Raw genomic sequence first — 26,235 nt, 5'->3', positions numbered from 1 at the left:
CCTTCATGGTCCTCCTACATGCTCTGTGTTTAACTCCCAACACAGACAGTATATGACAAAACAGCAAGAGACCCAGCTGTTTGAGGTCTAAAGGAAACAGAGTAATCTTCTTGGCTGCCTACTGCAGAACCAAGGAATCCCATAGGAGACAAAACAGATCTGGCAGGCTATGCTTGTTTCTCTTGGATCCCTTTCTCTGAAAATCTACAATCTTTCCTCATCCTGTCCAAGCATCAGAAGAGGCAACTGGTAGAAAAATGTGAGTATCTGAGTAACCTACATTCTCTAGCTCTCTAATATATGAAACTTGATTATTTAAAAAGTTGTTCACAGCAATATCAAAGATATTCTCACTCACAGCTGCCATAATGAGAGAACATAATGGAGAATTTCAGGTTCCTCTCCTCCCTATAGTTCTGAATGTACCGTATGAAAGTTAAGATTTCGCTATATGGCCAAAGAAAGGAACTCACATGGGGAATAAAGTACGGATGCACATTTTAGACTTGGGAGAACTAACCGGTATTAAGATTTGCTGAGAGATTATGTGGGTGGTAGTAGTTCTAACAGAAGTTGCAGTTTGCCTACTGGCTATCAGGTCATACGTTGTCAATGTTGTGAAATTTGGGTTACCTGAAAATTATGAATCATACTTATTCCTATTATTAAATGTTCTATGTTGCCTCTGTGTGTGTGTGTGTGTGTGTAATTTTTCAAAAAAGTCTCCATATACTATTTTGTGCTGCCAATATGACAGCAAAATTAACGAAGCAAATTCAAGCAAACTCAGTACCAAAAAAGAAAAAAACTGAAACAGTTGTTTGGAGGGGTGGTGTGTCTGATAAATGGTATAATTCTTAGAGTAATTAAAGTAAAGTAAGTTAAAGTAATTATATTTACAGTTCACCTGCCATTTTCTCCAGCCTACCCTTCCATTCAACATATCTGTTATGCAAAGAAATATTATGACATTTTTCTCAGATTCAAGTCCTCCATGCGCTCCATGGGGCTTAGTCCCACATAAATGTGCAAAATAATGTAGCCTCCTAGGCTATTGTCAGTGAAAACACATAATAAAGCTACAGTCCTAAATACACTATCTGGAAGAAACTTCCATTCAAATGGAATGGTACATCAATGTGTTTAATCAGATTTATAAGGCATGTTTCATTCCTTGTTACTCAGCTCTTTTCTATTGTACTTTCCACCCTTACTTTTTCTGGCCGCATGAGCCTTTAAATCAGTGCTGGCCATAGTATTTTGATTCTTTTGATCAGTTTGTGCTTATGACTGTGGATGCGCTAGTGGTGAGAGAGGTCTGACACAGGAGTCTCGCCTCCACCCCATACAGTGGCAAGCTCAGCCACCATCACTATTCCTAATACCCTTATTTCCCTAACATTACCCCACCCCGAATCAGCAAATTCCCTCACATTAGAGTCAATGGGGAAGGGGGAAATGGTTCATTCTGACCTGGTTGCAATGAGTCAGCAGGGCTTTCAATGTGGCAATTTCTTCACCATGTATGTGTTCTCATTCTCATTGCCCCACTCATGTATGTGTGTGTATATATGTGTGTGTGTGTGTGTGTGTGTGTGTGTGTGTGTGTGTGTCACTCTCTCTCTCTCTCTCTCTCTCACACACACACACACAATTGCTATGCCCATCTTGTATCAGTAAACATACAAAGGAAACTTTCCTATAACTGAAGGTCATTTTATACTGTACTATTTAATATCCCATACTCATTTTGCATTAGGAATCTGTCTAAAACTATCAATTAGGATGGTGAAGCATTGGAACTGATACCCCACAATATTTTTTCTTCAGTCTTCCTTGTTTTAACAACATATTTTCCCCCCAGCTGTTAACATACTTTCACTGAAAAGAAGACCATTTTCTCACATCTGGTCTGTTCCCATCTGATGTTCGTTCTCGTATTTTTCTTCATACCATACGATTGCTTGACATTTCTTAACATACTGCCCCCCCCCCGAGCTGGCTGGAACAAATCTATCCATAAATCTGTTACCACATTGCTAAGAATTTCATTTTGCTGCCATGCAGGTCACTAGGATTGAGGCTGCGTAATCTGTAGAAATCTAAAGAAAATGTTTGCTTTGTGACATTGACCTTAGGAAAAAGCAAGCTTGTTTGAAGATGGCTCTGATCGTCAGTGACCTATGCAATACTCAGTCTCCCAATTTGAGGGTCCCAACTGCTCTGTATGTTTTGTGTGTGTGCACAGAACTCTTGAGCACCCAAGCATTCCCATTCACTTAACTGGGAAGGGACAGTTCTATGAATGCATCCTTTTGCCAGCAAGAGACTCTGCCTCTCACACTGAAGTGACTGGGGAAATCCTGGTTGCTCTATAGGCTTCAGAGCCTCTATGCTTGTATACAATATTCCTGTGATATGCAGACTTTTATTGTATGATTCTTCAAGGTTCTTCTATCAAGACTAAACTCATGGGGGGAGACAACATCATGAAAAAGCAAAGATGCCAGCGTAGTTAGCACTCAGCTATCAGCTATTAGAGGCAAGAAGCCTGCCAGATGAAAAGAACAGCGTCTACCTGAGAGTTCTCAAAGAACTCGAATGTGAAATTGCTGGTCTTCTAGCAAAAATATGTAATGCTCCTCAGGTCATTCTCCATCTCTGAGGACTGAAAAGTAACCAATGTAACACCAATTTTTAAAAAAGGATCCAAGGGGGTTCCTGGAAATTACAGGCTGGTGGAATATAATATTAAAAATAAAATATGCAAGCGTATAAGTATTTATTTATTTAGATGCCACCCATCTGACTGAGTTACCCCAGCTACTCTGGATGGCTTCCAACCATTATAAAACCACAGTAAAACATATATAAAATATATAGAAGAACAAGCCTTGCTGAAGCATAGCCAGCATGGTTTCTTCAAAGGTAATTCTTTCTCATGAACCTATTAGAGGTCTTTGAGAGTGATGGCAAGCATATAGATATTGGTGATCTGATTGACGTAGTGTAACTGGACTTTCAAAAATCTAGGGTTCTGTTTTTCTTTACAAAACTAGGTCTCAAAGACCACTATTAGGTTCATGAGAAACAGAGTGGTAATGAATACGACCAAGCAACCTTTTAAAGGCTTTACATTATTTGGTACAGTATATTATCATCTATTTCTGTAAGGTTTAATTAGGTCACCCAAAATGATTGGTTCATCTCAAAAAAAAAAAATTAAAAACCAGCAGTCTATTTTTAACAATTTGTAAGGTAAAGGTAAAGGGACCCCTAACCATTAGGTCCAGTCGCAGACGACTCTGGGGTTGCGGCGCTCATCTCGCTTTACTGGCCGAGGGAACCAATGTACAGCTTCCGGGTCATGTGGCCAGCATGACTAAGCCACTTCTGGCGAACCAGAGCAGCAGATGGAAACTCTGTTTACCTTCCCACTGGAGTGGTACCTATTTATCTACTTGCGCTTTGACATGCTTTCAAACTGCTAGGTTGGCAGGAGCAGGGACTGAACGGTAGCTCACCCCGTTGCAGGAATTCGAACTGCCAACCTTCTGATTGGCAAGCCCTGGGCTCTGTGCTTTAGACGAGAGCGCCACCCGCATCCCTTTTAACAATTTGTAAGTTTTGTTAAAATGGGGTTATTAGGATTTAAAGATCAAATACATGAAAGAGAACAGACACTTGGAAATGGATTAGAATTGTCACAGAGCAGGAAGGATCAAGGATGCTTGCTGTAGCCACCTTAAGGCTGCAGCATCCTTTGGATTTGGAACATCTAAATTATGGCAGCAGATGCTAGGAGCGGGCTGCATTCTAGTAGGTTGCTTTGTTAAGATGGCAATTCTAGATTTGGTATAAAATGTTAGAAAGGCTGAGAACAATTGATCAGATGGGCCACTGACCCAGAATAATATTTATAGCCACTGGTTCTACACATGTGTAAGCAACAATTCAGTGACTCACTGTACGTTCGCTGTGTTTGGAAATAAGGCAGACAATGAAAGAACCAGACAACCTTTGTAGTCCAGTAATGTGCGTAGCGCCAGGTCTTTGGAGTCTTTCTTTATCTGATTTACTCAAACACAAAATATAGCTTCCAGCAAAATTAAAGTTAACATGTTTCTCTAGAGATTAAGATCAAAGCAGTGGAAAAGATTCTATTTCAACAGCATGATGTTCGCTCCCTTATCTATAAACTGGGGGTTGGGGGGTCAGAAGACAGCAAGTGTAGGGAGACGTCTGTTAATCATTTTGATGTGTTGTCTTAGAGATTGTCCACACTTCCACTTGTTTCGTTTTTTCTTCCGCTTGTTCCATGCTTTTTAGGCACAGGTCTGAGAGGTTTTTCATTTGCCCCACCACTTTCCCCAAGGAAACCCACTGTTTACCGCTAAATCGGAACAGACGTCAATCCGAAAACTCATGCTTGCGACAGGCAGAAAGCAGAGGGTTTTCTCAGGAAAAGCTACAGGAAAAACAAACAAAAGCTCACACCTGTGTCTAGAAAGCATGGGAAAAGCAGAAGTGTTGATGAGTCCTTCAAGTCCTATACCATAGAGCCTTGAATAGACCTTTAATGAGTCACTCACTACTCCCTGTTTCCTCTTGAGTCTCACAAAGGTTCACGGAATTGGACCACTCCGCAGGGGTGCCATTTTAGATTACAGTAAGAGAGTGGACAGAGCTGCAGCAGGGCACTCCATACAGGGCAGACACAAGCAGCATTCTGTGTTTCCCATTGCTTATGTAGTCAAAAGAGCCTCACACACTCAAGGGTACGGGGAGGTGTTCATCAGACCTAAGAGAGAGCCTTTAGGTTTGTATCAAAACAAACAAAAACTAGGGAGGAATCGGGGGAGAATTCACCACCACCACCACCACGACCCCACCTAAGTATACTTGGTGGTGTGCTCCTAGTTGTAAACCTTACAACAAATTTGTAAGTGAAGTCTTCCAGAGAGGAGGACTGGGGTTGAAAGGAAGTGGATTTCCTAGCTAAGCAGTGAGTCTATGGAAGAGACAAAATTGGAACTGAGGAGCTCCTGGTTCATAACAGCCTCTTAGCCAGTATGCTCCATCAATTTTATATGACCTACTTTCTTCCCTTTTCTTTTTTAAAACCAGAACCATTAGTTCTCCTCACTTGGTATTGTCTATGCTGATTGACAAGGGACTCAGTTAGCAGTTTTTCCAAGCCCTTGCTGCAAATGCTGGGGATTGGACCAAAGATCTTATGCACACAGTACCTAACAATGTAAACTCTTAAGATGATCTTCCTCAGGGGCAATAGTTTAATATTCCACCACTTTGGTCCCTCAACAAACTTGAGTGCTAGTTTGTGTTCCCCATTCAAACATCTATCTACCCTCTTTTGTAATGACTTAAAAGCAAATAAGCAATAGTTTTGAGCATAAGATGCTCGCTTATTTTGGGGATTGCTTTGATGGATTGTATTGTCGGTCATTTTAGATAGCAGGCCATTTGACACAGTTGTAGACACAGCAAATCACTTTGACACGAAGTTTTGTAGTATGCAGAGACAAGGAATTTTCCACTGCTTGTGCCAAATAAAGTAGTCACTATTTTTGGTCTGAGATCAGCATTCCATCTTCCTCCTCTTCTTCTACTCCTCCTCTCTGACATTCCACAAACCCTGAGGGAATACAATTAAAAACTCAAGAGTTCTCAGCCATCCACTCATTTTTAGCAGGAGTGTCTAATATATTAGTTACATGTTCTCATATCTGTGTGTGTGAACTGAGGGCTGGATAATAGTTGGTATTTCATAAACCATTCTATTCCCAAACCAGCTCAACACAGGGAAAGGTAGGTGGAATAATTCAGAAGTTTTTCTCAGCATTAAAAATCATTTACAAACTCATGCTGGTACATATTGATTTCGCCCAAAGCATTCCAACTTCCACCGCCCACCAAAAGGCTCTTTTGCATATGCCCTACTGAAATGAGTGGGATCTCCAATGAGGCAGCCTTCGCCCAGCTTGTGCCTTCTGGATGTTTTGGACTCCCAACTCCCATCAGGCACAGCTGTTGGGAAATGGAGTCCAAAACATCCAGAAGGCATCAGGTCAGTGAAGGCTAAAATAAGGTATGTGGGGGGGGGGATCCTAGTGGATTGTGTGAGGTGGGTCAGATTTATCTTGGCTACGGCTCTGCTCATTTTGATCCTTCAAGGTTTTCTTCTCATGAATTACTCTGATTTATTTGCTCAGTGGACTGGAAAGGGTTGTGTGCAGGATTAAAAAACAAAAACAGCAGTTTCTGGGAGCCAGACATCCTTGAAGGAGGGGTTCCCTTAGCAAATGGTCACCAATCACCTACTGGTTGAAAATCCTCACCTCCTTTTTCCAAAGCACCAACCACTTGTCTGCTGCTAATGTATAGCACCATGTCCCCAGACTGATGCTATGTGTGAGGGTATGTGAATCATAGCAGCTGTAGCTATGTGGGAGCCAGTGTGGTGTAGTGGTTAAGAGCGGTAGATTCGTAATCTGGGGAACCGGGTTCGCGTCTCCACTCCTCCACATGCAGCAGCTGGGTGACCTTGGGCCAGTCACACTTCTTTGAAGTCTCTCAGCCCCACTCACCTCACAGAGTGTTTGTTGTGGGGGAGGAAGGGAAAGGAGATTGTGAGCCGCTTTGAGACTCCTTCGGGTAGTGATAAAGCGAGATATCAAATCCAAACTCCTTTTCTTCTTCTGTAGTTACATGGTTGTGCTTGGAACAAGGGATGCATCCATATGGTGTCAAGATAGTACACTAGTGCCATATCTAGGGCAGAGTGAGGCAGTCACCTCAAGCAGGTAACTTGGGGGTGTCATTCACAGGCAGCAAATCATTAGGTTTTAATTTGTTGTTGCATTTTTACTGCCAGGGACAGGCCTATGGGTGCCAGCATCGCTTGAATGGACCTGGGCACATTGATTTGTAGAGGACCAGAGGTGGCCCAAGACATTTTGCTGCCTGAGGTGGAACAGAAAATGATGTCCACCTCTCCAGTCTAAGTCAAAGTACATGGTTCCCAAGGCGCTCACTCCTCCTCTTTGGAAGTAAAACATACTGTAACTAAAAGCTAAGTCATAGACACAGTGCTGCCCTTCATGATACCGAAAATTAGTCATCTGCCTCTGCCTAACTGTAGAGTCAGTCCTGTTGGGGAGATGTGATTTGAGGTTCCATCTGAGGAAGCAAATTATCTTGGATTGGCCCTCTTCCTTTTCATTTTGTTCTATACTGCTCAGCACTAATTTCTTGTTTTCTAGTACCCCACAAAAGGGCTCATTTTTTAAGTATACAAGCTACACACATTTTCTCCTAACTCTGTTCACCCCTATGTTTTCTTACTCTTCAACCAGTCTCACAACTGGGGCAGCATGCATAGAGTCCTTTCAAAGTGTGGTATTCAGCTCAGAGTAGAGCCATTGAAATTAACTTAGTCATATTCATTCATTCCAGTGGTACTACTCTGGGTAAAACTGAGTTGAATTCCCATCAATGTGATTAAAATTCTGCCAAGCACTCATTTAGGAAGAGGGAGCTGAATTCAGTTCCCTTTCCTTCTTTTCAACCAAACACCTGATCAGCAGATTTAAAAATAAAAATCTATGCATGTTGCTTTGGAGCCACCATTGTGGCTCAGGACCAGATCTGAGGAATTGGAGAGCTCTGATTCTGAAGTCTCTTTCCACCATTTGGGGAAGGAAATCTCATGAAGCAGGAAGCCTCTAAAAGGAGTTGGTGGGAATCATGTGGAGAGACTACTGTTGCACTAAGATCTGCTTTCAGACTTTCCATGGTCATCTGGCTGGACTAAGTTGGTCTTCAGCTTGATCCAGCAGGGGTCTTCTTAAGTTCTTTCATTATGCTGTGTTTTTAAAAAAAACAAAACAAAACAAAACAAAATGTTAACAAGGCACTGAAAAATGAACTTGACCATCATGAAAGGCACTGCAGAAGGTAATTGGCAGAAATATAGCTCTGCTGTGAAAGGGCAACAGTCAGGTAAAGCAGAAAGTTCAGGTTGTACAAAAGTTCAGGTGGGACAATAGCACTACAGTCCATACCTGAAAGGATTGTGCTGCACTTGTGGATACTTTCTCCGAACCGGAAATAAATGAGCATCTTGCTAATTAAATCTTGCTGGCATTTTCCTTGTTGAATGGAAATGAAGTATTTAAATTGAAGGCAAAAGGAATGATAATGGAATGTAACACTTCAAAAATAATTCACCTGGATTCACTGGAGTAAATGGATGAATTGTATTATCAGATTTAAAAGCTAAGTTTGAATAGTATATTTTCTTTCTTTCTTTCTTTCTTTCTTTCTTTCTTTCTTTCTTTCTTTCTTTCTTTCCCACACATGAAAAGCTTTTCATTCTATTTTGTCTAATTTCAAATAATGGCAAGTTGGTAAAATTAGATTTTATGTAAGATACTGGATTTGGGAATTGTAGCGTTTACCTGGATTGTTGTTGTTTTTAGTTGCTTTTAGTATTCCTTTATTTTTAAGACAAAATCAATGAGAGAGATATACACATATGGGAAAAGAGGCTGAATTAATCCGACAGATACCTTCTTTGTATGTAAAGTAGATCTATTTCATCCTGACACTTACCGGTAATAAAATGTTTTTTGGGTGGTAAAAAATGTTGAAACACACAGAGGATTTCTCTGCAGTATTTCTAGTTGTTGGGTATGTTTCATCAATATTTTTACACTTGAACACCCATTATCTGGTGAATGTGCCATTAGGTGAGGACTTGCATATGTGAAAGAAATCAGCCCCCACAGAGCACTGCTTTCTTTTACCTGACATCCCTTGCACACAATGTTGTGGCCACCTCCCACTGAGGCAGTTAACCGGTTCAGCTGAGGGACACAGAGGTTTGCGTGAGCCAGTAATGAGATGTCAAGTAGTGCCGGTGCCTGAGTGAATCAGCCCTGAACTAATGCCCTTTATATTTTTACACACAGCAGCACATACACGCTCATGCTCTTTATAAACAAGACTGAAATGGTTGGGTTGAACTATTTAAAGGTCAGACCATTACAGAAAACCAACTGGCCAAGTGGTCAGGCTTTCTACCATGGAATTGTTCAGTCTGAGTTGATGGAAACCTGGTGATATTATATTTCTTGCTGCAGATTCTAGTCTACTTGAGAAAGCCTTTGATCTCAAGTAAGGTTTCCTGACATTTACTTGGCCAACCTGGTGGTGGGTTGGTTGTCTGAACTCATCCAAACCCACCCTCAGTTTCTGATTATGCCGCCTCCTATGATTCTTGGCACCAAACCCATTACTTGCAGCTAAATAAACAGTAGCAGATGTCAAAAGCACTCAAGGCTGGTATTTTTCTCCTACATAAATGCTAGTCGCTTAGTGTTATTCATGACATATTGACTCATTGCTTTGGCCAGAATGACATCTCGAAGCAAAACTGGGCATGGGATTGCTTTGGTCACCAGAACTCGAGTTATTTTTGAATTCCCTCCTTCCAAACAGTGGTCAATTATGTTGCTTATAAATGGGCCAGGGGTTTAATCACTGATAATTAACCACTATTTACTTGCCATCTTTACATGAACCTCAGGACACCTGCAAACTATGTGACAAAAAAATTAAGTTGTTATTGGTCAGTTTCCCCTTCATGACACATAGGCTAAAATGATAAAAGTGTCTCCACATGTTAACAGTGTAAGCTACTGCATAATGAAAATCACTTTGTTTGACATTATATTCTACCCCATTTCTTTAAACTATAGAAGTAGCTTATCCCAGCTATCAGTAGGTTAGGTAGTTGTTAATGGAGTTAACTTGGGGGAGGGGGGCATGGTGGGGTATCCCTTACCACAACTCTGTGAGGAAATATTCTGAGAGTGATTGACTGCTCCAAGGTAAGCAAAAGAGCTTTTTGGATGAAGACCTGGTTTTCCTTCATCCAGATGCAATGCTCTAACCACAACACCACACTGGTTCTCCTTTTCTTCAGATCTGGGAGCTAACCATTTGGTGAATAGGCATAGCTTGCATATGGAGTACATTCAGGAGGTTCCAGGTTTAATCCCTGACATGTAGGGCTTGAGTAGAGCTGAGAGAGACTCCTGTCTGAAACCCTGGAGAGAAACTGCCAGTCATTGTAGACAGTACTGAGAAACCTGGACCAGTGGTCTGACTTGGTATAAGGCAGCTTCTTATGTTTCTGTGTTGAGAAGCGGACACTACTTCACAATACTTACTTTGCCACACAGATATTTTGAGGAAAATCACCACACAGTGGCTCTTCCAGCTGAAAAATCAGTGCTATGTGGTTCTACTTCTGTAACACAGACATTGTCTCAACCAATGAAGCTTGTTTATATGTCTTTATCTATATCTATATCTGCATGCAAAGAGAAACCAGACTTATTTACCTTGGGGCATGATTTTTCACTTTGGGCAAGAAAGAAGCTGACCAAATTCCCAGACCAGTCCATGGCCCTGAGGAAAAAGACACCAAACCTTGTAGGGAAGAGGTCATAGCTCAGTGGGAGAGCACATGACCTGCATGCTTAAGGTCCAGAGTTCAATCCACCGTATCTTCACTTTAAGGATCTTAAATGGGCAGAGATCTCCTTTTTCTAAGCTTTTCTAAGAACACTGTTAGTCAGAGCCGGACTGGAACTAGATGGACCAGTCATCTGATTCACACTATAAGGCAGCCATGTATGTTGAGACAAAATCATACGCCACATTATGGCCTGTGATACAGCATATGGAGCTGAATTTAGGAATTGGGAGCTGTGTATAGCATTAAAAAATTAACCAATACTTTTAATACTCTGGGTTATCCTTCTCATTTAGTTACTACATGCTGAGACATATATGCTAGGAAAGTGTTACTGTCGTACCAATGATATATAATTTTCTTTTCAAAAATGGCTGGAAGGATTCCCCCACCCCTCCATAGTTCTTCTCCGAGTCCATAATAAGCCATGCACTCTTGACATGAGCTGCGCAATAACATGAATAGAGAGAGAATTCAATGAATCCAGCAGATGTTTAATGGACAACTTCACTGGGAACTCTTTGGCTTCTGATCTCCCTGATTCTCAGGAACTGTGTCCTAATTTTAGTAAAGTCCTTCTGGGTCCAATGGGCATATAACAAACCAAAATAGCTTGCCTACAAACCTGAGATTTTTCTGCTGTATCCTGAACTTTGAGTATTTATTCAAATGAGTTTTCCAAGCACAGAGGGATAAGCAGAATCAGGTTTCAGGCTTGTGGGATTTGCTTTGGTTTTTTTCCTAGACTCCTAGGATTCACCAACTGGAGCCAGGTACAAAAGACATACTCTTTGGCTGTGTACGCATTACTGGTGTTTGCTGTGACTCCAGAGCACTCATACCCCTGGCTTTTCAGTCCATGTCACATGGTGTTACCCACGATGCAGAGCTATCCTGCAATGGCTGGTTGCTCCTCACTCATGTTTGGCCTCCTTCCATGATAGGAGGAGGAGCTGGCTACTGAAGCCATGCCACACTCAGCTCTGCACTCAGCTACCTCTGCCCCCTCCCAAAAGATATTGGGGGGCCCAAGACAGCTCCACCCCATGATTTGACATACTCTGTTGGTGTAGATTTTAATAGCACTTTAAAAAAAGATAATATGCATATTATTAGGTGCTGTATTGACTGACTTTTACTCTTAGCTCATAGGAGATTATTCACAAAGACCTTTTAATGCAAGGATGTGGAAATTCTGGAGAGTCATGTGTGCTACAGTTCCAAAGACTCATTATAGACAAATTTCTCCTTAGAAACATCAAGAAGAATTGAAAATGGCAAGTGATCAGTCTGCTTGCTATCACTGCATGGCCTCCCTTTGTGGAAAGAGATACGCCATGAAAGAAGACAGTGCTTACTGTGTGAAGTGCTACGACAGCCTGTTTGCTAACATCTGTGAAGAATGCAAGAAGCCCATTGAATGTGACTTCAAGGTAAGTGTTGATTTGTTCCAGAAGCAACACTGTTCCAGTGTTATTCCAAGCTTTGTGGAAATAGTACATATAGAGATCATAGGGGCACATGTGTTGCCCTGCCTTCAATGTCCCAGTCGGTGCTCCCCGTCCCAATGCAGGAAAGCCTGAAAGATATTTCTAAAAGCAATCAGCTGGATGTTCTTAGAAACTTTCCTGCAACTGGGAAGCCTGCAGTGATCGTGAGGGTGGGATCATAGGCATGTTCAGCTGAATGCTGAAAGAACCCTGTACAGCCAGGCACCTCTGGCCCAGTTGGGGCCTTCAAATACCTACCGTAAATAGAGCTACACTTTCCACATGAAGCAGAGTTCTGGGTGTTTGCTGAATGCTCAAAATCAGCAGTTAACTATAGAAGCAGTTAAAAAATTTATTTTATTTTATTTATTTACTACTAGGAGTATTTACTACTACTATGTAGTGACTAGGAAGCAGTTGGGTCCAGGGGTCTGGCCTCAGGCCTGCTACCTAGAAAGCTTCAGGATTCTTCCTCCTAGCAAGCTTCATTAGCTCATGCCTGTCATGTTGGAAGTGACAGGAAAGAAGAAAAGGGACTCCTCATTTATTGAAAACCACCCACAGGCTTTAAAAAAATGTTTTAATTCAACTCAGACATGAATCTACCATGATCAACAACTAATGATTGTGAGCCATGAAACTATGCTCCTTTTCTGACATAAGTGTGGGGCAGCAGATGAAGTAGAGACTTTGTTTGGAAGGGTTCTGACTGTTCCTGTGTTGCTTGTGACTCACCGCTGCCCAAGATATAGCACTAGTATTCATTCTTGTTAGATCGGAGATGAGGTTTGAATGGTGAACTGACTGAAGTGTTTGTCTACAGAATAAGGCTGAAGCATTGATCGGTATAATGCATCCATAGATATAGACAGGAAGGAACAACAACAAAAAAAAAGAGTATATTATTATTAGTTGGGTGGAGGGGTAGGTTGTATGTCTGAGCCTCCTTCTAATTTCTGGACCCAGCACTGATTCAATTCCTGGCATAGCCAGGCTAGCTTCCTGATAAAGTACTGGCCCACTAATTATCGGCCATAAGCTGACAAGTAAAGGTAAAGGGACCCCTGACCATTAGGTCCAGTTGCAGACGACTCTGGGGTTGCAGCGCTCATCTCACTTTATTGGCCAAGGGAGCCGGCATACAGCTTCCGGGTCATGTGGCCAGCATGACTAAGCCACTTCTGGCGAACCAGAGAAGCGCCTCCCGCAGTTTGATCAAACTCATGCTGGTAGCTTCAAGAACACCATCCAACCATCTCATCCTCTGTCGTCCCCTTCTCCTTGTGCCCTCCATCTTTCCCAACATCAGGGTCTTTTCCAGGGAGTCTTCTCTTCTCATGAGGTGGCCAAAGTATTGGAGCCTCAGCTTCACAATCTGTCCTTCCAGTGAGCACTCAGGGCTGATTTCCTTAAGAATGGAGAGGTTTGATCTTCTTCCAGTCCATGGGACTCTCAAGAGTCTCCTCCAGCACCATAATTCAAAAGCATCAATTCTTCGGTGATCAGCCTTCTTTATGGTCCAGCTCTCACTTCCATACATCACTACTGGGAAAACCATAGCTTTTACTATACGGACCTTTGTTGGCAAGGTGATGTCTCTGCTTTTTAAGATGTTGTCTAGGTTTGCCATCGCCTTTCTCCCAAGGAGCAGGTGTCTTTTAATTTTGTGACTGCTGTCACCATCTGCAGTGATCATGGAGCCCAAGAAAGTAAAATCTCTTACTGCCTCCATTTCTTCCCCTTCTATTTGCCAGGAGGTGATGGGACCAGTGGCCATGATCTTCATTTTTTTGATGTTGAGCTTCAGACCATATTTTGCGCTCTCCTCTTTCACCCTCTATAAAAGGTTCTTTAATTCCTCCTCACTTTCTGCTCAGGTGGTATATATGTATAAATAAAGCACATATCATAAAATAACACCACAGTCTCCACTGCCCTCATTCCAACACGAACCCTGGGTAAGCGACTGGAATCCCTGTGATTTTGCACTGCTCAGAGATTGGGGTGGTACGCAACAATATAACCTGTGACATTAAACTTCTGCAGATAAATGCAGGTTTTTAATAGTTTGCAGGCTCCCTACAGACCCAATGGGATGGGTTTCATCCATCATCTGAATTCAGCAGCTTAATATAGAGATTTTAAACTGCATTAACCCTCAGAATAATGTCTTCGCTTCTTTAATATCTGGGTTTTAAAAGGGGGGGGGCAGTAAGTTGTATTATTTTAACAATTCATTCCAGAGAGATTTCCTTTTCTAGCCTGGGCTTAATTCAACTGATAAGATCGAGGGAAACCTTAAAATAAATTCCACTGACAAATAACCAGTGAAAAATGACTTCCCCTTGGTCTGTATTACAGACAGCCTCCCCTGTAACTGCTAAGATTCACAGGGAAATAAATGGCATTCATCATTTTTATGTAATAACACTGTCTCCGCAAGCAAGATATCTCAAGAAAAGATGTGTTTGGATTAAAATATTTTATTCGCCAAATGACAACTTCATTTTGTTGTTTATCTCCTAATGCCTCCTCACTCATCACAGAAATAGCATCTTAGTGGCAAATGGGGATGATCAAAAGGAAACAAAACTTCACGTCTTTGGGCTTCATCTTTTCTCTCAGAACTCAGGCAGAACTTTTCATGAAAACTATGCACACCACAGTGGGATGTGTGTATAGAGATTTGTTCCTCCTTTAATTCCTCATAAAGCACAACTCTGTATAGGAGTATACTAAATGTATTGTACACAAAATATCACAATATAACATGTACTAATACTCTGATTGGTATGAGATCTCTATACACACACACACACACACACACACACAGTCTCTGGTCAATCTTTAAGTGATATATGATATATATAATCCTACAAATTACGGTACTATTCAATGTCTCCGCATCCGAAAGTTCGACTATATTGTACTGAAGTCCAGAGTGTAGATTCTCTGTGTTAAATCTTGTAGTTGAAAAACTGCTTATGAGGAGGACTCCAACAACAAAATATCCAGGTAAAATCCTGTCACTTTTCATCAAGTCAGTCTAAGTACATTGCTAAATGATACATGACATGCCGTAAATGACTCATATAATACAATCTTATATGAAAAAAAACCCCACTTAATGTGATCCAAAATATTCAAGTGTTTCACTTACATATGCAGGCAACTTAATGCTCAACAATATAGTCAGCTCCCACCTTGCGAGGGCGCTCAGCTCCTGATGAAATGCTGAGTCAGATACTAATTCCCCCGGGGTGGAGATTTAAAGGGACCATAGCATTCCATCACATTCTGGGATAGCATACAGTAAAAATAGCAGGAACAACTCACAAGAAACTACTCAAATCCAGACTGAGATTTAGACATTTGGGGATGACTGTATTCAGATGGAAAATCCATCTGGCTTCCAGTTGCAACATAACCTTTCTTACATCTGGTCTGCTGTATTGGTGTGGTTTATATACTTATATACATACATACATGGGTATGACACTCCATTCTATACGAATCAGGATTTTAGAAGATATGTCCAGAATTAGACACAAAAATCTGGAGGCACCTATGGTAAAAAAAACCACATACAACATAGCCACACTGGTGGGGAGATATGCTTTGTGGTTCTACAAGACAATACACCAAATTACAGCCCATTTCCCTAGCACAAATAGAAGAGGCAGCTTTGCCTTTCTTACTCCATTGACCTGAGAGTGAGTCCCACTGAATTCAATTTTGCAGAGACGTGGTTAAGATTGCAGGCTTTTCCAAACAGTTCCTTTCATCCTGTGCTAGCTCAGATAAAGTATGCAGCTTGAGGGTAGACAAGGAAGAAAAGGTAAGAAAACTTCCTCCGATGTGGTTAAACTACAGAATATTCTGTCGCCCTGCAGGTCATTTTTGACAATTATTCCGAAACCAATGGCTCATAGCGCCTTCTGATTTGATTGTACCCAACTGGTGGTTTGGAGGGGGCAGTGTTTAAAGGAAGCACCTGCTTTTTATTAACATGCATTCATTGTCTCTCAAAGGATCTTGCTTACAAAGGCTGCCACTGGCATGAAGCATGCTTCAAGTGTGCCAAGTGCCATCAGTCTTTGGTAGAAAAGCCTTTCGCTGCCAAAGATGAGCTCCTGCTGTGTACAGAGTGTTATTCTAATGAGTATTCATCAAAGTGCTTCCACTGCAAGAGGACCATTATGCCTGGTAAGATAACAAGGAGCTTTTGCTAACGAAATAAATAGGGTCGCATGGCTGTTTTAATTAATTTTGAACACTGGTCTAGTGGAGCTCAATAGGCAGAAGTACGATTAAGGTGAAACTCTCTTCTTTAATCCAAGGGCCTTTTCAGATGAATGCTTCATTTTTACAGGTGTTGCACATTCCTTATGCAGAGGCCAGTTTGCTATTTACTGTCCAATTCACCCACCTGTTGCCATTTCACCTTTTGCCATTTTACCTCCCCTTTCTTCTTTTAGCTTTTAGGAATGTGATTAGGTGAGTTTTACAGAGAGCTACTTATGTAGATCCACATCGTTTTGTATGTCTTTTTCCTGAAAGATTTGCTTCAAAATGAAAGCTACTTCCCCAGGAGCTGAGCACTCCCCACTGTACCACTCCAGTGGGATCCTAAATATCCTTAAATTTATAAAGGAAATAAACCTTTTTTTCTCCAAAAATGCTTTTGGGTGTTGTACTATTCCACTTGTGACACAAATAGACATTGGGATCCCATAGCCTGGCTGTGGCAAGGTTTCCTTATTCGGAATCGCAAAACCTTCGTTGTGCCTCCAAAACTTTTTTTTTTTACCTTAAATTCTGGGCATGCCTTTCAGTCACAAAATGGAGTCCCAGGGAGCCACTGGCAGGTGGATTCTTTCTCGACTTTTCTTTTTTTGAGCAGCATTTTCAATTACCTCACGGAGGTCAGTTGAGCCACCCATCTCACACATGGCTTGTCGCTCTATTTTATAAGACTGATGCATTCCCCATTGCACTTCCTCCAGAAGAAAAGTTGTGGGGGCTCTGGATCCTATCCGCCAGCTCTGACAATTGTGAGTAACAGGTGCTCTGCCACAGTTCTTTATTCAGCCAGAGCATAGACAGCAATCAGCAACTCCTGCTATGCAGAGTGGGAGTACAAATTCAGGCTTGCATCTGAGACTGAAATGTTGTCACTGAATAATTCAGACCCATTCAAAGCCAGGGTGCTGGCCAGGTGTCCAAAATGGAAATTTTAATTATGTACTAAATTGCCAGATTTGCATCAATTTTTGACTATACAAAAAATATTAGACAGATGCCCTAGTGCAGGGGTAGCCAAGGTAGGGCCCTCTAGAATGGTTGGTTGCTTATAAGTCACTTTGGGTTGCCTTGGGCAAGATAAAGCAACTAACAAATTTAATTAACAACAGCAAAACAATAGATGTTGTGAACAACTCCTGTCATCAAAGAGCATTTGCCATGTTGCTGGGGCTGATGGGATTTGTAGTCCAAAAACATCTGGAGAATACCATTGACCTGGCTCCCCCACAGTAGTAGAGCATGCTATGATAATTATTTGTATCGTGTCCCAAAATAGCCATTTCTGTGTTACATACGGTAACTATTTTGTGGTGGTGCTACAAGGTTGCATCTGGAGAGAGTGAATGTTTTCTAGCAGATGAGCACTGAAACATTCTGCTACATATAAGATATAATCCAAACAACTGGCCCTAATTTCTGATTATTTTGTCTAATAACATGCCAAGTTATATGTTCAAGGTATTGATTATCTATAGAACAATTCGGAAATCCAATTCGGAAATCAATCCACCTTACCAAAATTAATAAATAAATGTTAACACATTTGGCAAGATTTCCTCAGCATGGGAAACAAGTGTGACAGATCCAGTATTTTAAATTTTAATACGTTGAACACTAGTAGTAGTCACACAATTAAATTAGTCTCCTTAATGTTAAATCTGTCTAAGCTGTATTTATGGTCCCTTCTGAATAAATTGGAAGACCAATGTGACTGTGGTGGAATCTATGCACATATTAAAAAAAACCACTGTGAAAATGTTGTGAAAAACACTTTTATAAAGTGTTTTGGAAAATATATTGAATTTGCCATAAGCTCACCATCACCATCTAATGTCACATTTGTATAATGCACGTAAAACACACCTAAGACGTTATATTTGCAGCTGTATAGCTGAGTCCTGTGAGTTGATTTAGGAATAAGATTTGGCAGCTGAATTTAGAAAACTATGGTTGAAGGTATGAAGCACTGATAGTGATAGGTAGCTAGTTTCTTTTAATTCAAGCAGCCTAGTCAGATGCAATCAGAAGGGTCACAGAGACAGTGGGCAGTGCAGAGATGTGAAAGCCAAACTACATGTGATACCATAAAGTCTGGCATAGAACCATCACTGGATTTCACAACTTTTCAAAATTTTATTGAGGTACCCATACATCCCCACCGTGAGCCCAGTACCAGCCTCAGGGGGACATTTAGATTGCGGGAGTGGTGCAGGCACAAAGGACTAAAACCCTTCATATACCCTGTGCCACTTCTCCAGTAAACCCCAGAGAACCCCCACAACTACTAAAGAAATGCAGGGAGGTTTGGTCACTTGCATTCTTTGTTGCTTGGTTCTGATACAGAGATGTGATGGCAACCTTATTTTTGGCTGCTTACTTCACAGCAGAGTTTTATTTCAGATTATCGCATATATATGGCAATTTTCCTCTACTACTTATAATCAACTAAAAAAAAGAAAAGGAGGATAAGAGGCTTGCTAAAAATTGTTTACTGGTACAGGTAAAGTACAGTAATGAAATAATTTGTAGACCCAACGTGAAGCTAAAGTGGAATAATGCAGTGTTGACACTTTCCAGCATAAGATGCGAGACTCTTGAAAAGGTGCTCAGTTCACACAAGCAATTCACAATTCATAGTGGCTATAGGAGTTTTATGCTTCCCAGGACTTAGAGCTGATTAGAACCTCATTGTTTTCATTATACTTACCCTATATTCAATTACCACTTGTACAAAACAGCTATTTTCCAGAACTGCCTTCCTCCTCTCTGTGTAAAGCTTCCCCTGTGCTGCAATTTCAAACCATGCTATTTCAAGTCCTTGAAGAGGAGGTGTTGGAAAGTCTTGGTTAACTAATGTATTTGCATTTATTTTCAATAGTCAATTGAAAATATTTTCCATTAAGTGTTATAGTATTCCATTTATGCTAAACTTAGAAAACAGCTCAGGATTAGAAAAACTAGCTGAAAAATGTTGCTGATTTACTTAAGCTCCTGATTTTTACCTAAAACATTGCTGTACAGACCAGAAGGGGGACAGGGATGTCTACACCCAATGTCCATTTCTTGATTTGCTTCCCTGCAACGAACTCCAATTCACTGAAGCTGTCATCTGTGTGTCTGGTCTCATCTACACACGCATCATCGTTCGCACATGTGCAATGGCTGTCTCAAATGTACACACCTCAGTTTAACCAGGGCTTCTGCGGAAATTGATTTGAAGGAAAGCACATCACACCAGAGTATTTTTCAAGATGCTGCAGGATACCTATGGACTGTGACTGACGTCAAGTTTCCTCAGCTTCAAACACCTGTGGTGGGTGTATGCTTGAGCCAGAATAAAGCAGGAATGCATACATAGACCAAGAAGAAAATTTGTTGAAACAAATACGGCAAACTGCAGAGACCTCCACATGTATTATTATGTCTTTCCCTATCAGAAGGCCATTTCCCTCCCTATATCTTATTTTTATGTCCTTTGATTAGTTTTGAGATGGCCATTTCACTTCGACATTAAAACTTGAATTTAACCATGAGTTTCTGTGCTTGGCTGAACTGGGGCTGTTGTGCTATAATTGATAATGAAGAAACAATGTCCTAACCATACTGTTTTAGCACAGTTTTTAATACAGCATTCCCAGCCGGCCAATAATCTGTCAGGTTTCATGATTGGTTTTGCAGGTTCTCGCAAAATGGAGTTTAAAGGAAGTTGTTGGCACGAAGCTTGCTTTGTTTGCCAACACTGTCAGCAGCCACTAGGGACAAAGCCTTTGATTACCAAGGACAACGACAATTATTGTGTGCCTTGTTTTGAGAAGCAATTTGCTCAGTGTTGTTACTCCTGCAAAAAGGTAATGAAGCAAATGAAAAATACTGGGGCAGTGGGGGTGGAGAGATAGGTAATCACAATGAATTTCACTGTCCATTCCACTAACAGGGGGTTGTCATTTGTCCACAAAGGAGAAGCAGACACTCTTGGTGACAGCAGCCACCCTCTGGAATGCGCTCCTTCAGATAATTCATGAGATCATAATTACCTTCAAACCCCTCTTCATATTAAGCAGTATAACATTTGTAAACAAACCAAAAAATATTCTTTCTTACAATGACCCTGATGCAAACATCCTCAGGTTTGATAGAATTCACTGCCAAGAGATGGGAGGAAGCAGATACTCTGAATCTGTTTCCATGGTCAAAATTACACGCGGTGAACAGGTGTGCAGAAGGTGAATGCTAATAGCACCAACAATGCATTCAATAGTGCATTTTACATTTCAGGAGCACCATATGGGATACAAGATAGGTGCCCCCCCCCAATCATCATTTAGTGCACCATTTCCCAACTTTAGGTCCCAACATCAGACCCAGCCATCAGACCCAGTCGTGAGGGATGTTGGAAGTTGTAGTCAACAACATTGGCAGACACAAGGTTGGGAAAGCCTAATCTAGCAGGCAAAGGTGTGTCATTATTGGGAATAAGTCTCATTTGACACAGTTAGACTTCTGAATGGACATATATGAGATTGTACTGTTAGAGAGATAATAATATGCAGGCTTCAGTCCGAAGACCGCTTATTAGGAAGTGAACTCCATTGGACACAGTGGGACTTCTGATTGGCATACATTGGATGGTCTTGAAAGTATGCTTCAGCTGTCCATCCACCCATGCAATTCCACAATATAACACCAAGCCAGAGCCCTTCTCTTTAAGTATACTTCTAAAAATCTCAATGCTGCATTTCCTGTGGGCAGTCCAGCAGCCTCTTATCCATTTCCCCTTTACAACCAGCAGCTGTTTCTGTAGGAAGAGTCTCAGAGCCAACGCTATTGGACATTGGTAATAAAAAAGAAATTAATTCTTCTGAGCATGTGTAGAGTGCCTTTCCCCCTTGCTACAGAGACCTGAAGTGACATTTTCCTTGATCGTGGGGTGACTCCAAAGTATGCTGGATATTCAGCATCCCTCTCTTCTTATAAATTAACCAAGGAAGCATGGTGCTTATTGACCTTTGGTTTTGTACTTAATGCCCAAGTTCAGCATCTGGCTACAAATGCTCCTTTATCATCCAATAGGTGATAACTGCTGGTGGAGTGACCTATCATGACCAGCCGTGGCACAAAGAATGCTTTCTGTGTACTGGATGTGAGAAGCAGCTGGCAGGGCAGCGGTTCATTTCCAAAGATGAACACCCCTACTGCCTTGAGTGCTTCAGCAGGCGCTATGCAAAGAAGTGTGTGGCCTGCACCAAGCCTATTACAGGTAACTGTTGACTATCTAACTGACGAAATACAGTCCATATTTTGATGGTCATTATGGCAGAAGCAAGCCTCCTATATAATCATTGGCAGCATTTGTGCTCCTTATTTCAGCATTGCTGACGGATGAGCACGGGTGCTAAAATTATTTATGGTGAATTGGAGAGCAGTACTATTACCGCAGGACATTTATATGATCATGAGAAAGTGGCCCTGTTGCCACAATTCTTGAGCTGTAATGAGATTCAGGCTCAAACTAAATGTTACGGTACATAACAAAATATTGGCCACGTGCCTAGTTCCCTCTTTCGTCTCCGTAAGATGTTGCATAATTTATTTGCTATCACAGCACCCTGGTTCATATCCAATGCTGCTGTTCTCTGGTGCATGTAGCAGAATTTTCCCCCTTCTGCCCTTTCCCCTCCAGCTCTGTGAATACTCCCAAAATCTGTCCCACAAGATTAGAGGACCCTCTGGAGCAGATTTTGAAGGTGCTTAGAAGAGGAGGAGCAGAAGTTGCATTATACAAGCATAACTCCACACAAGCAGTGCTAAATACACTATTCTGTGTTTAATGACTCTACCAGTGGTAGTCAACAATTGGCAGCTGGAATGGGAAAATACAGGATTTTGAAGCATGGATACATTGGACTACATTTTAGGGAGGGGGAGGGAAGGGGAGGGGGAGGGGAGGGAGGGAGAAGCTATACAGTTGCTACTCATAGCTGTCAACTTTTCCCTTTTCTTGCAAGGAATCCTATTTGGAATAAGGGAATTTCCCTTTAAAAAAGGGGGAAGTTGACAGCTATGTTGCTGCTGTCAGCAATGGGTGTCTGCATGTTGTATGAACTACAGTGGTACCTCGAGTTACAAACGCCTCAGGTTACAAACGCTTCGGGTTACAAACTCCACTAACCTGGAGGAATTATCTCGAGTTGAGAACCTTGTCCCAGGACTTTCACCCTTTTAGTTTGGTTCTGATTATATTCACTTTAACTGCAAATAGATAGATGATAGATAGATGGATAGATAGATAGATAGATAGATAGATAGATAGATAGATAGATACTAGTGAAAAAACGATTAATTCACCCCGGGCCTTTGGGAACTGAATGGCCAGGGACCCACCAATTGTAAATATTAGATTGTAATTTTAGTACACTAGTTGATGGTTTTAGATTTTTTTATGGCACTATGAAGCATTTAGTGATGATGAGATGATTTTAATTATATTTCATGCTGCTCTGGGCTTCCAGTTGGGAGAAGGAGTAATATAAAAATCAAATGAATAAACAAACTAAAAATAAACTCACAAGATGGTTATGGAGGATAAAAATGAAGAGGAAACTGCCTATGTTACTCTGAACATCTTGGGGAAAGGTCAGATCCAAGATGAATTCTTTAGGAGAAGGGCCCAAGTTCAGTGGTCAGGGATCTGTCTCACATGCAGAAGGTCCAAGGTTCAATCCCAAGCATCTCCAGACAGGGCTGGGAAGGACACCTTGCCTAAAACTCTGGCGAGCCAATCACTGTAGACAATATTGAACCAGATGGACCAATGGCCTGATTCAGTGTAAGGCAGCTCCCTGAGTTCCCATTTTCCTGTGAGAATAGCAACACCAATGCAGTTACCATGGTAAGTAAGTGGCGACTCCGAACATGGCCTTGTTTACATCCACATTTTGGGTCAAAGAGTATGAGTGCAAGAGGAAAGACATCTATTCCCAGCCTCTGAAAATCAAAATAACCAACAAAATACACAACTGTTTCAAGCAAAGCAAAATCTCAATGAGTCGTCCTCCCCTTTCCAATTTCTAGTACACACAAACACATTAAACAGCAGTTGGAATTGTTTTTAAGGGTGCCATGGTAAGAGTTCACCCACTTCCTGAGCATGTGGTCTGGGGAACCCTAGCATTGCCAAGCATCCTATGAAACTCTGGCTGGCAGGTGTGTCTGTTATTCTCTCTGCAGTGAAAGACGTAGAAGGCATTTTCTGTGTGTCATGCTTGAATCATTTAGCCTCACCTTCATATTCCCAGAATTGAAGAACAGATCTTGCCAGAAATAGAACACTGCTTTCAAGATTTGTGCTTAAATGGCTTATAATTAAATGTTTGGCAAACACACAGAGGCTATTTAAAAGTACTCTAAGACCATTAGCTGGATCCTTTTAAAAACAAATTGAATGACCTCTTGTCCCAGTTCTGAGGGGTAACACTGCCAATTAATTACTGATCCCGTCATTCAAAGAAAGAAACAAAACTGATGGGAAATTCAATCAGCCATAACCTTTCTCTCCATTGCGTATGTGAGTTCACACACAGCAGACCCTGGAATTTCTTCTACAGGCATAATTAATTGCAAGCAATTAAGCACCACCTTTCCACAGCTCCATAAATATGTGCTTTTTAGGCCAATTTACTTTTATGTGTTAGATTTATAATTCACAGTATCCAACAAATATGGTGAACTGTTAAATCCATAGTAGGATAAAGCTATGAGTATTGAACTAGGTGGGCCTTAGGTCTGAACCAGTAGGACTCTTCTTATCTTCTTACGTATACAAAGCAGTGTGTACCTATGGATGTGCATCCTGAATTAAAACGGACAAGACAGCTCAGGGAAGCTGGCTTAAATGTGCACATTGTTGGTCCCATAGTGCCCATTTCTGAATCTCAGAAATATATACCATATTGGCCCGAATATAAGCCTCACTTTTTCCCCCGGATTCCGATTATGAAAAGTTAAAGCATGGCTTAAATTCGTGGCCTTACAAAAATTGGCTATTATGATATCGCTGCTGAAACAGTGGTAAAATGGAATGGGTATGAGTGCCTGCGGAATTTTAAGGGAGCAGCTCATATTTGGGCCAATACGGCAGCTATGTCAGCATCTATTGTTGTAGTGCATGTCAAAACACGGACCCGTCAGTGAATTGAGGGTGGTCCTAGACACTTTGCTGCCTGAGGTGGAATTGCAAATGGTGTTCGCACAACCAGGCCAAGGTGCATAGTTCCAAAGACCCATCAAATTATTTTGGCACCATGAGACAGAGACTCCCCAAAGCATTGTCTCCATACCTGGTAGTAAAGAATACCACAAGAATATTACGTATCTGATGTTTTGCTGTGTTTTCATCACAGCATTTCACCTCACTCTACCTAATGGTAGGACTGGCCCTGAATGAATCACATGTGTTCATTGATCCAATTTTTCTCCAGTTTCCATATATTAGGATAACTGAGAGTTTTATTTAATCTGGGAGCCCTCAGTGGACATGACATAATAAGTGGTGAGAGAGTCCTGTTTAGATTTTTAGATGGAACTAATTTGCCTCAGTGTATGGCAGCTTCACTTCATTTAGCTCAGGTTTTGACATTTATTAAAGGAAGAAGGAAGGGACTTTGCTTATTAGAGCATAAGTTACTGCCTTTGTGAGCTGCTAAAAGGCACTCACAGCCCCACTTTTCATCTCCATGTTTTCTCTTCATAGCTCTCGGCGAAGCCAAATTTATCTCATTTGAGGATCGCCAGTGGCACAGTGACTGCTTTAAGTGTGGGAAATGTTCCAGCTCACTGGTGGGAAAAGGATTCCTAACCCAGCAGGATGAGATCCTCTGCTGCAAGTGCGGGAGCACCGCATAGCTCACAAGACCTGAAAGCAAACCTTGATAATTTCCGTGCGCTTTAAGTATCACATGCATAATTGCTCAGTGGTCAAAAATCTGTCTAACAAGTATAATTATTGTTCAGTTGTGCAAATTGCTTCCTGACAGACTTTCTGACACAGCTGGCAGATGTCCCTTTCATCCTGTATAACCACTTTAAATAACAGGGTTTCTGCTAGGAAACAGTTATAAAGATATATTAACCTGAAAGCATATTTGGTTGTTTAACTGATTGGTTGGTTGGATGGTTCCTTGTAGTAGAGTGCACTCTACTGTTGGGAGTGCAAGAGTGTGCAAGCTTGCAACACAAACCAATACTGTGCTCAAATTCTAATAAAAAGAACATACATGACAGCTCTGTTTAAGAAACACCAAAATGAGATTTTTCCGACAGCACAGTGTTTATCACTGTCTGCGACCCTTTCTATACATATGGAGGTCAGCAACGAAGGGTGCTGTCAAACAGTAACAGAGTCGTGTGAGGAAAGTAATTGGGATGTTCTGTCTTATTTTGCTGCTCCTAGAGGTGCTTTTCCATCTTATATTACAAAAATGCCGCACTAAACATGACATTGGAGCTCCTGGTGTTTTTGAATTTGTGTTCAAAAAGTCACATTGGCTGCCTTGATTTGGATGAGAAATATATGGAGATTTAACCATTCTCCCCATGCTGATTCCTTAACACAGATCTTGTAGGTACCCATATGGAGTACAGGAATTTTGCTGTCAGAGGCAAAGAACAAGATGGTACCTCTCTTCCCATTCCATGTGCAGAAATCACCTAATTGGTCTAGCTCATAAATCTTACTTCAACACTGCTGACATGATAATGATCACCAGCATCAGCCTAGTTTAGGGGAACCAGAACATACACAGCTCTGTCCTGTGTCCTGAGAAGAATAGCAGTCTAGGAAGGACAACCAAGTGGATGTCACAGCTGCTCCCATGTACC

The 26,235-nt window shown here is 41.4% G+C and overlaps 1 protein-coding gene across 2 annotated transcripts; it reads left to right on the top strand.

Moving 5' to 3' along the window:
* FHL5 (four and a half LIM domains 5) lies at window positions 1–25,493 on the top strand. Of its 2 annotated transcripts, none has more exons than XM_079971758.1 (6): window positions 1–259; window positions 11,818–11,997; window positions 16,086–16,260; window positions 20,038–20,207; window positions 21,430–21,616; window positions 25,109–25,493. In XM_079971758.1, the coding sequence occupies exons 2-6, from the start codon at window positions 11,839–11,841 to the stop codon at window positions 25,258–25,260; spliced, it is 843 nt and encodes a 280-aa protein (XP_079827884.1). In that variant the 5' UTR covers window positions 1–259; window positions 11,818–11,838; the 3' UTR covers window positions 25,261–25,493. The 2 variants fall into 2 exon arrangements, with proteins under 2 accessions (XP_079827884.1, XP_079827883.1); XM_079971757.1 differs by lacking the exon at window positions 1–259 and adding an exon at window positions 8,651–8,704.
* Window positions 25,494–26,235: the final 742 nt, after the last annotated feature.

The sequence above is a fragment of the Podarcis cretensis genome, assembly GCF_951804945.1.
Source record: "Podarcis cretensis genome assembly, chromosome: 3".
In the NCBI taxonomy this organism is placed as follows: domain Eukaryota; kingdom Metazoa; phylum Chordata; class Lepidosauria; order Squamata; family Lacertidae; genus Podarcis; species Podarcis cretensis.
This window is presented reverse-complemented; position numbering and strand designations above follow the sequence as displayed.